Source organism: Cololabis saira, chromosome 9 (genome assembly GCF_033807715.1).
Source record: "Cololabis saira isolate AMF1-May2022 chromosome 9, fColSai1.1, whole genome shotgun sequence".
NCBI classification, from domain to species: Eukaryota; Metazoa; Chordata; class Actinopteri; order Beloniformes; family Belonidae; genus Cololabis; species Cololabis saira.
In genome coordinates, this window is record NC_084595.1 from 46,308,809 (window position 1) to 46,324,996 (window position 16,188).

The 16,188-nt window shown below is 40.8% G+C and overlaps 1 protein-coding gene across 1 annotated transcript; it reads left to right on the plus strand.

Annotated features, from left to right (window-relative positions):
* The first annotated feature begins 1,513 nt into the window (after positions 1-1,513).
* Positions 1,514-12,164, plus strand: ppp6c (protein phosphatase 6, catalytic subunit). The gene is made up of 7 exons (XM_061729691.1): positions 1,514-1,659; positions 4,137-4,232; positions 4,396-4,461; positions 4,558-4,699; positions 4,815-4,894; positions 10,075-10,284; positions 11,510-12,164. Exons 1-7 carry the CDS (start codon positions 1,585-1,587, stop codon positions 11,756-11,758), a joined length of 918 nt encoding a protein of 305 aa, XP_061585675.1. The 5' UTR covers positions 1,514-1,584; the 3' UTR covers positions 11,759-12,164.
* The last annotated feature ends 4,024 nt before the right edge of the window (positions 12,165-16,188 follow it).

The following is a 16,188-nucleotide window of genomic DNA, read 5'->3' on the forward strand; positions in this document are numbered from 1 at the left end:
ATGTATTCATTCACTGATTTAAAATATAGACACAGGACTTTGGACACATAAAGAGATGAATTTGAATGTGGTCGATGCTGGAGACGGAGTTGTCAGTAGGAGAAAGAGGAGGTGGTGAAAGTGGATATGCCATTGGTTGGTATGACTGCAGAAGACAGGCTGGGAGGAAACAGATAGCGCTCTGGAAATCCCTAAAGGGAAAAGAAGAAAGAAGAAAATGGAAAGGAAGAAATTATTTCTCATATCCATTTTTTTTTTAATGTTTATATCTATCTTATGCATTTCTACTTTCAGTATTTCCCCAATTTTGATTTTAATTTTACTTCCTCAATTAGAATTTCAAATTTACTATCAGTTTAAAAGTATTTTCTGGCTTCTATGGATTTCTTTCTTTTTATTTATAGATTTCATATTGGACATAAATTGTTTGTAAACTGTTGCTTGAGTGTTGTTTCACTTGTAAGTCACTTTGTTTAAAGGCATTCACTGAATGACTAGATGTAAATGTTGACAGCCGAGTGTTGACAGGATCACTTTCAGCTGCCCATGAACCAGCAGCAGCTTCACCAAACACTGACGTCTCCCTTTTAACTTTAACCAAAAGTAACTCCACAACGAGGGAAACCAAAGGCCCCAGAAGCTTATAGTCAACTCCGCCGCTGCAAAGCAACTTCTAGGCCTCATCTGAACATCTGATGGGTTATGAGGAGTCATGGGTTTCATGGGTGTAAGCTTCTGAGGTGCAGATACATACATTATTTTCTTGTTTGCTGCAACCAAAATTGTTCAATTAAGACTGTTTAAATACCAAAGGGCCTGAGACTTGTGTAGTGTTTGTTTTAATGTTCAGACCCCATCAGGCCACTGCAAATCAGCTGATTGTGCATAATTCATTTTACAGAAATTCCATTGAATTCAATATTATGTATTATTATTATTCAATACTATTAATCTAAGATGATATATACAGGACTGTCTCAGAAAATCAGAATGTTGTGATAAAGTTCTTTATTTTCTGTAATGCAGTTAAAAAAACAAAAATGTCATACATTCTGATTCATTACAAATCAACTGAGATATTGCAAGCCTTTTATTATTTTAATATTGCTGATTATGGCTTACAGTTTAAGTCTAATTTTTTGAGATAGGATATTTGAGTTTTCTTAAGCGGTAAGCCATGATCAGCAATATTAAAATAATAAAAGGCTTGCAATATTTCAGTTGATATGTAATTAATCCAGAATGTATGACATTTTTGTTTTTGTAATTGCATTACAGAAAATCACAATATTCTAATTTTCTGAGACAGTCCTGTGAATCATATACAGTACATTTTGTCAGCTGATGTTCATTAGCAGTAAAGCACTCGGTCAGAAAGTTGTCTTGGGTCCAGTTGTGTAATCCGTTATTCAAGTCGGTAGATGGCGGTAGAGGGCAGTAGAGGCCACCGCGCAGCTCTGCCGCGCAGCTCTACCGCGCAGCTCCGCCGCGCAGCTCTGCCGCGCAGCTCCATCGCGCAGGTCCACCGCGCAGCTCCAACGCGCAGCTCATTGCTACCGGAAGTGGACGGCCCTCTCTGGTACAATGGCGCCTCTGGATCTGGATAAATATGCAGAGATCGCTAAACAGTGTAAATATCTCCCTGAAAATGACCTGAAGGTAAATGTAACATTTGATAACTACGGTTTATGAACACAAATTAACTTGACTCTTGACGGAAACGCCGTCTCACTGAAATGTTGTATTAAGGTAACGTTAGCTGCTGCTAGCCGTTTAGCTGTTTAAAGAAAGTTGAACCAGTTAACAGGTTTTATAAAGTGACGTCGACCAGTTCTGGTCTAATATTTAAATAAATGTTATGTTGGCAGCCACTAGACTGACTTGCGACATTGTTTTATTGACCGGTGGTGACATGATTAAACTGGTTTAGCTTTGTGGTGAATGTGATGAGAGGGCAGCGCTAACGACCTGCTCCACTTACACTAAAGTTCAGTTATATACAGAACTCGAGTTGTAAAATAAAATCAGGGGGGATGGTGGATTTTATCATATGGGGACAGATAATTTGTGCTGATTACAAATAATATAATATATTACAAATAATAGCAGTGACCAAAACACCTGCAGAAATACTGCAGGAATGACATAGCAGCAGTTAAATGCAGCCTTCTGTAAGCTTTAAATATCCACTGGGCTTACATCAAATACATCAAAACACAACAATAAAAAACACTTTTCTGAACTTATCAATATGACTCTGTCCTTCACAGGATAAGTAAAATGGATCACTGCAAAAACTCCAAATCTTAACAAATGTACAGTAAATAAACAAATGTAGCACTTATTAACATACAGGACTGTCTCAGAAAATTAGAATATTGTGATTTTCTGTAATGCAATTACAAAAACAAAAATGTCATACATTCTGGATTCATTACAAATCAACTGAAATATTGCAAGCCTTTTATTGTTTTAATATTGCTGATCATGGCTTACAGCTTAAAAAAACTTAAATATCCTATCTAAAAAAATTTGAATATTCTGAGAATCTTAATCTTAAACTGTAAACCATAATCGGCAATATTAAAATAATAAAAGGCTTGCAATATTTCAGTTGATTTGTAATGAATCCAGAATGTATGACATTTTTGTTTTTTTAATTGCATTACAGAAAATAAAGAACTTTATCACAATATTCTAATTTTCTGAGACAGTCCTGTATATACAATTTTTAAAAAAGTGAAAGGTGCAGCAGTACTGAGGTAGACATGGTAATGACAGCTCTTAATAACATATATACAATTTTTGTATATATGTGAGAGGTGCAGCAGAATGAAGTAGATATGATTAGATTATTGGGAGGTGCATTGTTACAGCATATTGTACGGTGATTGATTCTCTGAGACTATGTGTTATGAGAGTTCATCAGAGCAACAGCTTGGGGAAAGAAACTGTCTCTGTGTCTGGAGGTTTTAGCGTACAGTGCTCGGCGCTGTCCAGAGGGGAGAACAAATGCTCCAGATTGAATAAGCATTACAATAGATAAATAAATAGACCTAGATGGAGGATGGGAAATCATCTCCTATGTAGGGCTGAGGGGACAAAACTACATTTATAACTTTTAGTTTTGCACAAAGGCATTTTAAACCTACGGCCAGAACTGGAATTCCCCGTGTAGTGGATGAGATGTATCATCTGAGATGGATCAGCTAGTCTCTGTAGCTGCCCATTAAAGAGGAGAGAAGTTGAGTTGTGGCTCTCCAATTAGCTCACTGACCCACCTCACAATCTGATTAAGCCAGTTTTTATTTTTTAGGGGTAAGTTGGCAAACCAGGACACTAAGCTAAAAGAAACCGTAACCGTTTCTATGCAGGTAGAAACAGGTGGAGTGCCAGTCTGGACGCTTGGAGTCAGTGTATGAGATACAAATGACTGCATGATGTCCTACTGCTTTTGGTCCTTGAGGCTTTGAGCAAAAATGACAATTTCACACTGCTACCCTACTTTGAACGACAACAATTGTTTAATGTTATCAATTATATAGTGCTGACTCTGTTATTGGAATAACATAACTGGATACCTATGATCAGTTTTTGATCTTCCCCTGGCCTTTGAGTCATATACAGTAGTTTCTGAGGATCACATGTATGAGTGTTAAAGATTTTGACACACTTCATTCAAGAACTTGCTAGAAACTTGATTCCCAACCTTTTATAAGATAAAACACTGGGCTTGTCAGGTGAGCTACAGTGCTACTCCTGCAGCCGAACCCATCAGTGGAATGATACAGGGATGGTAGTCTAGTGGCTACAGGGGTGGGTTTGGTTCTGGACAACCCAGGTTCAAGCCCCAGATGAACCACCTTGGGCCCCTGAGCAAGGCTCCATGGTGTGTGTGTCTCTGATGTAAGTCGCTTTGGATAAAAGCGTCTGCTAAATGGTGGTGGTAGTAGTAGTAGTAGTATTGCCCTTCAGGATAACATGATATCATAAAACTATTATAACAAAGAAATCGTTGGTGATGTTACTTCCAGTAATTGTAGCAGGTGGTCTTTTTAATCTGTGTGTTTGGGGAGATTCAGAGACTGATGAACCCTTAACACCCATGTGTATTTGACACTATTTGTTGTGTACAGAGATTATGTGACTACGTGTGCGATCTTCTACTGGAGGAGTCCAACGTTCAGCCTGTTTCTACTCCTGTAACAGTGTGTGGAGACATACATGGACAGGTAAAAAAAAGTATCAACTTGTTCCAGTATTCCTTTTTTTTTTTTTTTTGCATTACGTTATTGTTTTCATCAATACCTGGTAATCTTATTTTGTTTTGTTGGGGTTTTTTCCTTTTTAATATGATAGCATTTTCATGCTAAATGTTTATGTCTTGTGTTGTAGTTCTACGATCTTTGTGAACTCTTCCGAACTGGCGGCCAGGTTCCTGACACAAATTACATCTTTATGGTTTGTATAGTATTGTGTTTATGAACTTAAGAAGCAGCTGTTTTTAGAATATTGTAAATCACCAGAGTGTCTGCAACAAACCTCTATTGTCTGTAGGGCGACTTTGTTGATCGAGGATATTACAGTTTGGAGACGTTTACCTATCTGCTGGTTCTGAAAGCCAAATGGCCCGACCGAATCACTCTCCTCCGGGGAAACCACGAGAGCAGGCAGATCACTCAAGTTTATGGCTTTTATGGTGAGATGTCTTGTCTGGCCTGACTTGGCCAAATAAACACGATTCCGATTCTGACATATACACACACACATTTATTTTATTTATATATATAATTTATTTATGTTTTGTCTTACAGATGAGTGCCAGACAAAGTATGGAAATGCAAATGCCTGGCGTTATTGCACCAAAGTATTTGATATGTTGACAGTTGCAGCTGTAAGTATAAAACATTTACGCACTTTTTTTTTGGCATGCGTCTGTTTCTAATGATGTTCTGATGAATAACTATCACTTACCGTATTTTCGCGACCATATGGCGCACTGTGTGGAAAGGCGCACCCTCAGTTTTGTGTGTAATTTTTGGTTTTAAAACACACATATGGCGCACCGACCCAAAAGGCGCCGTCTCTGTAGACGGAGCTGCACACGCGCGCGCTGCAGAACACACACGCGCTAAAAACAGAGCGGAAGCAAAACTTAGTTTGATATTTTATTTCACTTTTCACATCAATCAAACCCTTCAAAGGTTCATATTCTGTTTCTGCATTAAAGAATTAAAAAAAACCACCGGGGCGCTGCACATAAACCTGTCTCAGCCACCCGATCATCTCCTCATCCCTCCAGCCCTTTTCATTTCACTCTGGCTGGAACAGTCTCTTTAGGGAACGCCTTTCTTTTAAAAATCACCATAGCCAGCAGTTTCTGTCCATCAGCGTGGCAGCCAAGCACAAGACTAAATAAACTTTTCATACCCCGTTGTGCTGCGGATCCCGACCGCGGCGGTCCCGGGTCCCCGGTCCCGCTCCGCTCCGTCCCCCCCCCGCGCTGGACCGGGTCCGCTCTCCGTCTGCTCCCTCGCGCTGGACCGGGTCCCGGTCCCGGTCCGCCCCCCCCACCCCGCGCTGGTCCCGCGGCGGTCCCGGGTCCCGCGTCCCGGGACCACCGCGCTGGTCCTCCTCCGCTCCGCCGCGCTGGACCCACTCACACACGCGCTGTCGGGGAGCCGGTACCGGGGTTTGTATCCGACACGAGCTCCGTTAATTCAGTTGCGCCAGTCCGAATTTCCAGACCTGGAATCAGCTTCTTGATCATCATCCCTTCATCCAGCCCCCCCTTTTCATTCGTCCTTATAATGACTCCGGCTGGAAACGTCTTATGCAAAGTTTTTCTTTTAAAAATCCCCATAGGTTTCTGTCCATCAGATGCGCCAGTCCAGCACCACATACATGAGAATCTGTGTGTCGCGCCGCGAATACACACCCGCGCATGTCGGGATCCGGTACCGGGTTTGTAACCGACAGATTTGGCTGCAAATCTCGGAGTGTGAAGCTGATCTGACCTGAGACAGACCCCAGAAATCTCTGCTCGCAAAGCGGCCGGGAACCAGGTCGATCGGACCGCTTTGGGAACCAGGAAGTCGGCTGCAGCAGCGCGCATCACGAGGCTTTAACCTTTAACGTGTGCTTATTTAAATAGAGCAGAGCAAAACTTAGTTTGATTGTATTTTATTTCACTTTACACATCAAGCAAATCCTTAAAAGTCTTTATCATCTGTTTACGCATTAAACAGCTCAGTGGAGTCTCATTCACGTCGCAACTCACGGGGGCTTCACCCGCCCCCTTCTCCCTTTACCGTTCTCATGGTGGCCGGCCTCACATTACCGTAATTCAGGTCATAGACACGGCGCACCGTTTCTTAAGGCGCCCCGGCACATTAAAAAAAAAAAAAAAAAAAAAAAAATGTGCGCCTTATGGTTGCGAAAATACGGTACCTCCTCTTGCTGTTTAGACATCCTGCCAACAGGTTCTTTCAAAAAGCTCTCAAAGGTTTTGGAGACTGACCCATTTTAGATTGTGAACAACTGGAGGCCAGTCTCAAATAGCTAAATAACTTTTTAACACAAAATAACTGCTATGATGCCTTCCAGTCAGGTTTTATATGGCACCACAGCACTGAGACTGCTCTGACTAAAGTGTTAGTCTTAGTTTAATGGAAGCTCAGTTCTGCATTTAATTGATACAGTTGACCACAATATGAGTATTTCGGGAACTGAACTTAACTGGTTCAAAACATACTTTGAGAACAGGAAGTATTTTCTCTCAAGAGGTAACTTTACATCTGAGCAGACAAGAATGACATGTGGAGTTCTTCAAGGTTCCATCCTGGGACCTCTTCTGTTTAACATCTACATGCTCCCACTGGCACAGATTATAAACAACACCAAAATAAGATACTATATATATATATATATATATATATACAGTGAGAGTAAAAAGTATTTGACCCCTTGCTGATTTTGTTGGTTTGCCCACTAATAAAGACATGATCATTCTATACTTTTAATGGTAGATGTATTCTAACATGGAGAGACAGAATATCAAAACAAAAATCCAGAAAATAACTTTAAAGAATATATTTCTATTAATTTGTATTTCATGGAGGGAAATAAATATTTGATCCCTCTAGCCAAAAGCACTTAATACTTGGTGGCAAAGCCTTTATTTGCAAGCACAGCGGTCAGACGTTTGTTGTAGTTTACCACAAGGTTAGCACACATATCAGGAGGAATTTTGGCCCACTCTTCTTTGCAGATCCTCTCTAAATCATTAAGGTTGGTGGGCTGTCGCTTGGCAACTCGGACCTTCAGCTCCCTCCATAGATTTTCAATTGGATTGAGATCCGGAGACTGGCTGGGCCACTCCATGACCTTAATGTGCTTCTTCTTGAGCCACTCCTTTGTTGCCTTTGCTGTATGCTTCGGGTCGTTGTCATGTTGGAAGACCCAACCGCGGCCCATTTTCAGCTTCCTTGCAGAGGGGAGGAGGTTGTTCCCCAGGACTGGACGGTACATGGCTCCATCCATCTTTCCACTGATGCGGTGAAGTAGCCCTGTGCCCTTGGCAGAGAAACACCCCCAAAACATAATGTTTCCAACTCCATGCTTGACGGTAGGCACATTGTTCCTGGGGTCATAGGCAGCATTTTTCTTCCTCCACACGACGGGTAGAGTTCAGGCCAAATAGTTCAATTTTGGTCTCGTCTGACCACAGAACCTTCTCCACATCACTTTGTGCATCTTTGAGGTGATCATTGGCATACTTTAGGCGGGCCTCCACATGTGCCTTCTTCAGCAGGGGTACCTTTCGGGCACTGCAGGATTTTAATCCGTTGCGGCGCAAGGTGTTGCCAATTGTTTTCCTGGTGACTGTGGTCCCAGCTGCCTTGAGATCATTCACCAACTCCCTCTGTGTGGTTGCAGGACGATGTATCACAGTTCTCATGATCCTTGCCACCCCACGAGGTGAAATCTTCTGTGGAGCACCAGACCGAGGTCTATTGATGGTCATGTTAAACTTCTTAGATTTTCTCACAATTGCACCAATAGTTGTTACTTTAATACCTAGCATCTTGCTAATGTTTTTGTAGCCAATGCCAGATTTGTGCAGGTCAACAATCCTGTCTCTGAGGTCCTGAGAGAGTTTTTTGGTCTTACCCATGTTGGAGGGTTTGGAATCTGTCTGATTGTCTGATTCTGTGAACAGGTGCCTTTTATACAAGTGATTAGTTAGAACAGGTGTCTTCAATTCAGGTAACAGGTTGATTGGGAGTGTCTAACTGGTCTGTGAAAGCCAGAACTCCTAATGCATACTAGGGGATCAAATACTTATTTCCCTCAATGAAATGCAAATAAATTAAAATAAATTATTTTAAGTTATTTTCTGGATTTTCTTTTTGATATTCTGTCTCTCCATGTTAGAATACATCTACCATTAAAAGTATAGAATGATCATGTCCTTATTCGTGGGCAAACCAACAAAATCAGCAAGGGGTCAAATACTTTTTACTCTCACTGTATATATATATATATATATATATATATATATATATATATATACCATATGCTCTTGGTGAATGCATTGAGGAGATTAATGACTGGCTGAGCCACAACTTTCTCCAGATAAACAAAACTGAAGTAAACGTCTTTGGAGCCAGAGAGAAATGATCACAGGTCACCACAGAACTTCAATGTATACACCTAAAAACCACCAACCAGGCCAGAAATCTGGGTGTAGTGATGGACTCTGACCTGAATCTGGAAAAACACATTAAGACAATAACAAAGTCAGCCTACCATCACCTTAAGATTATATCAAGGATAAAAGATGTGATGTCTCAGCAGGACCTGGAGACACTAGTCCAGCATCATCTTTAGTAGCTTGATTATTGTAACAGCATCTTTACAGTCCTGTCACCTTAAGTCAGTTAGACAACTGCAGCTCTGCTGAATAAAGCTCCAAATTTGAACAGATACTTTTAAGTTGGAGTTTCAAGACTTGATCATATTGTATGTATTGTTCTTTTTTCTTTCTTTATGTTTGATCTTCATTTCTGTCTTCAATCACCTTAACTGATATTTTATTGTCTCTCTTCCCAATTGGTACAAATCCTTCTCTCCTTACTTAGTATCCAGCTTCTCATTTCACTTTTTTTCATCAAATTCATAGTCTATAGGCACTTGTTCTTATTGAAGTTAACAGTGAGCAGCTGGAGCCTATTGCAGAACCTTCAGCTCAAAGACAGGGGTAGATGTCTCCAGGCCATCGTAGAGCCAAATCATGTTGAAAAATAACCACACAATCCTTGCAGCACATGTCATGTAATACAGTTGGAAGTTTTGGGTCAGAACACAAGAACTTAAAGGAGACCTATTATGGCATCAAATACCTATTTTAAACAGGCCTTGAATGTCTTAAAAACAAGCTTTTGATTGTTTTTTAGAAATTCAGCCTCTAAACCATGTCTTTATCTTCCCATTCTCTAACCTCATTATCTATGCAGGATTCTGGGTGGGCGGGGCTATGATAATGAGGCTCTGTGCTGATTGGCTGCCTGAATGACGCGATACACCGCTACGAAAAAATGGAGGAAGCTCCGGCCGGTGGAGTTAGTTGTGGGCGTAGTTGTTCATACATGGAGGCCAACTGATGTAAATCGCATTTTGGTTCCGTAACAACAGGAGCAGAATCTTATTGGCTCGTAGATCCACATCACACTGGATGGATCATCCGGGCGGCTGTACAGACACTGCAGAATTTGGTTGCTTTCCTCCTTCTCTGAGTTGGCAGGCTGAGGGGAGACCACTTTATATATGTTAAATCAAGAAAAAAAACCCTGTTTTTCATAATAGGTCCCCTTTAATTGTGTGAATGCAGTCAGGATTCACACCATTGTGATCCCGTCTCTCTGTTGTGTCCTTTGCTAAGACCAGTATTGTCTCATAGGATTGAAAAGAGAAGTACAAGGTTTTAAGGAGTGTCCTTCATCCACAAGTAATGATCTGATCAGACCTGTGGGGTGTCTTCATGGTTGGTTTATTGTGTATTTGTGTTGCCAGCTGATGGATGAGCAGATCCTGTGTGTCCACGGTGGCCTGTCTCCAGACATAAAGACCCTTGACCAAATCAGAACCATCGAGCGGAACCAGGAAATCCCCCACAAAGGAGCGTTCTGTGATCTGGTGTGGTCCGACCCGGAGGACGTGGATACCTGGGCCATCAGCCCCCGGGGAGCCGGCTGGCTCTTCGGTGCTAAGGTCACCAATGAGGTAGGTTGGAGCAGTTCATCACTACATTAATCTGGATTAAAGGAAGGAGCAGATGCACACCTACCATTTTTTATGTTGCTGTTGCTTAGAGATGTACTGATAAAAAGTACGCCAGAAGGTTTTTGAATGAAACTCTTACGTAGATTTAGCAATCGCTTCGGCTGCTGATAAGTTCTGTAATTTGTTTCTTCTGTTTTTCTGTTTTTTGTTTTTTAATGATAAGTTTAAATATTGTGGTTAAAATAAATATTTTGCATCAATTAAAAAAAAAAATTGTGAATTTAGCAAAAGACTCACTAATGTTTTACGGTTACAAACTTAAATTCAGTAAATTTACAGTTCAGAAAAGTCAAATCAAAGCAGATGACTGGGTTGACAGGAAACAGTTTTTGGTTCTTGAAAACACAAAAAGAAATTGTAATTGACGTACTTGACAAATGTGTTGCTTTTGCACCCCCTCTCTTCTGCACCGTGATGCATTCACTGCCTCCACCATCTCTGGTGACTAAAACTGGGGAGACCCTGGTTCAGTGTTTAGTCCATCAACAAATAGCAAATCTGATGGTGCCGTCCCTCTACTTACAGATATGAGCTTAAAGATAATGTGTCTGTGCCTGCCATTGATGGATAGACCATAATCAAAAATGCATAAACACAGGATGGTTAAACTACATCAGTAAAACCCCACAGTCCCTTCTGCAGTATATATTTGTAGCTTAACCTTTAACCCCTTCCCCCCGACGGACCTGGTACCAGGTCCAGCATGCACCAGTTCATGTGTGGGGAAAAAGCTACTCAAGTGCTGTCAGGGTATTTTCTTTCAACTGTTTCTCAAACAAGAAGCCCTGAAGCCAATATGTCAAAACTCCAGGTCCCTTTGGTCAACAAAGTATTTGATTTATAACGACTTAAAAATACATATGCAACAAAGATGGCACCCCCAACAGGAGCAACCCCCGCAACAGAATGCAAGATGTGTGTTCTCCACCCCAACGTAGTGGGTATCATATGAATCTAGAAAAGCTACACTTTCAGATGATACCGAACATAATCTTTTTTTCTGGGGCGACCACTTCATGCTAATCTCAAAACAAACAGGAAGCCAAAATTCACATTTCACAGCCAGCACATCAGATTGTGTGTTCATCACACACTACGTCAACAAATCCCAAAGCTATTCTCACCACATGCTTCTTTTCATGTTTTTCTCTTTTTCTGTCTGCAGTTTGTTCACATCAACAACCTGAAGCTGATCTGCAGGGCCCATCAGCTCGTCCACGAAGGCTACAAGTTCATGTTTGACGAGAAGCTGGTGACCGTGTGGTCGGCCCCCAACTACTGCTACCGCTGCGGCAACATCGCCTCCATCATGGTCTTCAAAGACGCTAACACACGGGAGCCCAAGCTCTTCAGAGCCGTACCCGACTCTGAGAGGGTGATCCCGCCCCGCACAACCACCCCGTACTTCCTGTGAGCCCTTCACGCCCACGCAGCTCAGTGCAGTTACTGACGGGGAAGAGGCACGGCATATACATTTTGTAAATTACTGTGTGTGTGTTAACAGTGCTTTTCTTTTCTTGTTGCCAACTCTTCATTATTCCTGCTCTGTGCAGTTAATGCCATTATTCTGCAGCTTAAATAAAAGTGGGAAACCACAGCACAGTAACCTTGCTGAGCATCATCACTAACTGTTGTTAGAGGAAGGACTGAAGGAAGCTGACCCTTGTAAAATATTTATAAATCTCCAATGTATTCCAAAATGAAATTGATTGCTAGAGCAGTGTTATCGATTGTTTCATTTTACTTTGTTACAGTGATATTGTTGAGCTGGATGTAAAATAAAAGCACTGCAGAAAAGTAAACTATTATGACAAGTCTCAGTCGCTCACTGTCATCATATGATCTTATAAATAAACAGGTAAACCTGAGAGTTGATGTTACTCATCTCCATCGTTAGATGTTTCAGGTTTACCCCTGGTACCATAAAAATGTCTAATAGATTTGGAACCAGTTCATTTGATCATTATCTTTTTGTATGTTTGTGTTTTTCTTTTTAATGAAATAAAAATGTTTAAAGTAATATACTGACACCGTAGCATAGAAAAAATCATGGTCAAAGTTAGAATCTTTATCACACACTGCTCCAAAAAATAAAGGAAACACTTAAATTAACGTAATTAAGTCAATCCCATTGTGAAGTCAAACTTTCCACTCAGGAAGCAACGCTGATTGATAATCAATTTCACATACTGGTGTGCAAATGGAATAGTTTATAGTTTTATTTGGATCCCCATCAGCTACAGCAAAACTGCAGCTCTTCTTTCTGGGGTCAGACACATAATACACAGTACATTACAACAAATATTAAAAGCAAACCTAAAGAGGTAGCATAAAAATAAAGGAAAAACAAAATAAAGAAAAAATAAGTCATTCCGTTTAACATTTAGATATAAATAAAACAATACATATTCATACATTCTATAACATCAACAAATCAAACGATTTATAGTTAAAGTTTGCACCAATAACCATTTTTAATAAATATTAATTTATATATACATATATATATATATATACCCATATGCTATGTACATTATTTAATAATAAATATGTTTTATATGTATCTATTCAAGAGATGTTTATTTACTAACTATTTGAATTCTTTTATGTTAATAGTTTGGGAAGTGGGTTCCATGCAGACATAGATCTCTACATCACCATTCTTTTACCATAGTTTCTCTTTATTTTCGGCAGTGAAAAATTACTAAATGACCTTAATGGAATAGACAACAAGTGGACATTATAGGCCATTAGCAAGACATCCCCGGTAAAGGAGTGGTTCTGCAGGTGGAACCACAGACACGTCTCAGTACCGATGCTCTCTGGCTGGTGTCATGTCTGAATTCTGGCCGTGATTTCACTGTAGTGGTGGAATGAGACGAAGTCTACGACCTCCACCAGTGGCTCGGGGATTGCAACTCATCAATGCAAGCTGTGGCCCGAAGGTTTGCTGCGTCTGCCAGCGTGGGGTCCAGAGCATGGAGGCTACCAGGAGACAGGCCAGGATCAGGACGGCTACCTCCCAGGAACAGCGGGAGTTGAGTTTAGAGTTTATTTACAAATAATTAAAAAACACAAATACAGATAATAATCAATCAATTGAGGTTTGTAAAATGGGACTCCCAGAAGCGACTGTAGCTTATGAATTAGGGGCCCAGTCACACAGCAAAACAACTATAAATTACACATATAATACATAGAGGACTGTCTCAGAAAATTAGAATATTGTGATAAAGTTCTTTATTTTCTGTAATGCAATTAAAAAAACAAAAATATCATACATTCTGGATTCATTACAAATCAACTGAAATATTGCAAGCCTTTTATTATTTTAATATTGCTGATTATGGCTTACAGCTTAAGATTAAGATTCCCAGAATATTCACATTTTTTGAGACAGGATATTTGACGACCTGTACCGGTCCAGGACCAGGAAACGGGCAGGTTGAATCTCTGCCGACCCCTCACACCCGGGACACAGCCTGTTCCAACTCCTCCCCTCTGGACGGCGCTACAGAGCTCTGTACACTAAAACCTCCAGACACAAAGACAGTTTCTTCCCGCAAGCGGTTGCTCTGATGGACTCTCACAACTAACAGTCTCAGAGTAACCAAACACGTGCAATAAAAAAAAAAACAGCTTAAGAAAACTCAAATATCCTAATTTTCTGAGACAGTCCTGTAATGTCTACACTTTCTTCAGTCCTACTCAGGATCATCAGAACCTACTGTAGCTACCAGAGACAGCGTGGACATGCAGACTCAGACCGCTGCAGTGAGGAGTAGAAAGCCGTGTAAGCATGGGGAGGAGATGCAAACTCCACACAGAAGGGCCCCAGCAGGAATTGCACCTTTTTTAACTGAGACAACAGTGTGTGCTAACCACCAGCTCGGGTTGCCCAGGCCCAAAGTCTTAGCTCTGGTACCCAGAGGTGCCTGGAACTAGTCGGAACTCTTAGAGCTGTGACCCAAAACTGGGAGTGGATATAATCATGATATGCTCATGTATATTAAAGGACACATAAAGAAAAACCAAATAAGTTAATATAATACATGATATAATACATACATTTAATAACTGAGTCCTGGATCTGTCACCTTTCATCCAGCCCATGGAACCACCATCAAGGTCAATTACTGTTAGAAATGTCTCTGATTGCTGGAGGATCTGATAGTGACAAATTATGTTTGTCACTATCATGTTGGGTCATTTTGACTTAACTGAAATTTCCATAACAAAATAAAATGACTTCACCAAAAAATGTATTTTTGAAAGCAGAGATAAATACACAAAAACTAAGCAGATTTGTGTTTGGTAGATTATTTCTTTGTAACAATACTTCTTGGCAATACATCTTGAAATCTTGAAGATGAGATTCTGCAACCAGTGGCAATGCCATATCTCCACAGTGTGGGACTGAACTGTTTCCTCCAGCATGACAACGCTCGCCCCCCACAGGGCAGCAGGTTTATGGGAGATACCTCCAGAATCTGGGAGTGGAGAGGATGGAGACCTGCGGTCCTGACGTCAACCCCACGGAACCCCTTTGAGATCGGGTTGGGTGTGCTGTTAATACCAGAGGAACCAACACAACCATGTGGGCTGACTTGTAACAAATGCTGGTTGAAGATGGGATTTCACCCCACAGCAGTGTGGGACCAGGCTGGTGACCAGCATGAGGAGGAGGCTGCTACTGAGGCTCCTGTTTGTTATATGGATAAACTGTTAAATTGCCATGTTTTGTTTCTTCAAACTTCAATCATCTGATCCACCAAACACCAAACAAGACTCGATGGCAAAAAAGGTTGTTTGGACTTGGCAAATCTTTAATGGATGCAGCCCACATCCTCAGTTCTGCTGCTCATCTCATACATGCATGTTACTTACAAATGTGTTACTATTTAAAAGGGAAATAAACAGCTTTCCAACTGTATAAGATGTATTGCCAGGAAACATTGTTACAACAAAGAAATAATCTATCTTTGTGATATATATATATATGTAGAGAGAGAGAGAGAGAGAGAGAGAGAGAGAGAGAGAGAGAGAGAGAGAGAGAGAGAGAGAGAGAGAGAATATAATATAATATTGTTTATGTAATAATATTAATTATTGTGTTTTTTTACAATAACATACTTTTGATAATGTATGAATCATCACTCATACATAAGAAAATAACTTTATTTTTTATTTACATTTTTTTTTAACTCTTGGGGGCCCCCTAGTGGTTACGGGGCTCTGTCATCCATTAAAGTGCGTGCGCACCCAGTGAACCGGTGTTATGCCAATTTCTGCTGCTTTGCACAAAAAATGCTCCCTAATGGTTTTCTACCTTTGTAGAGCTACATTTTTACTGTTTTACTCCCTAAGCCCAATTCCTTTTCCCCCAAGTGGTCCTTGTCTCTTGCCAGGCCGTCATTGTAAATAAGAATGTGTTCTTAATGATCTTCCTGGTTAAATAAAGGCGAATGACTGAATGAATATCAAATAAAGCGATATAATTGTTTTTTTTTCTCTCTTTATCGTATAATGTTCACAAAGTGTAATGCGATTCATGTCATGGGTAGTGTATTTTGAAGGATCAAATACTCAACATCCCATATTATCAATTTAGCGTGGCTAAATCAAACTTTGAAAATCGACTGCGCGCATGCGCAGAACTACAAAGTAGCATTTCTCGGCGGGTAGCAGAAATTGACAGAACACCGGCTCTGTCATTCATTAAAGTGCGTGCGCACCCAGTGAACCGGAGTTCACGCTGCTCCCGTTGCTGTTTCCACGCCTCTTATCCAATCAGCAGCGCCTCCTCCGTGACGTCACCAGTGTTGTGATGATGACGTGTAGCTC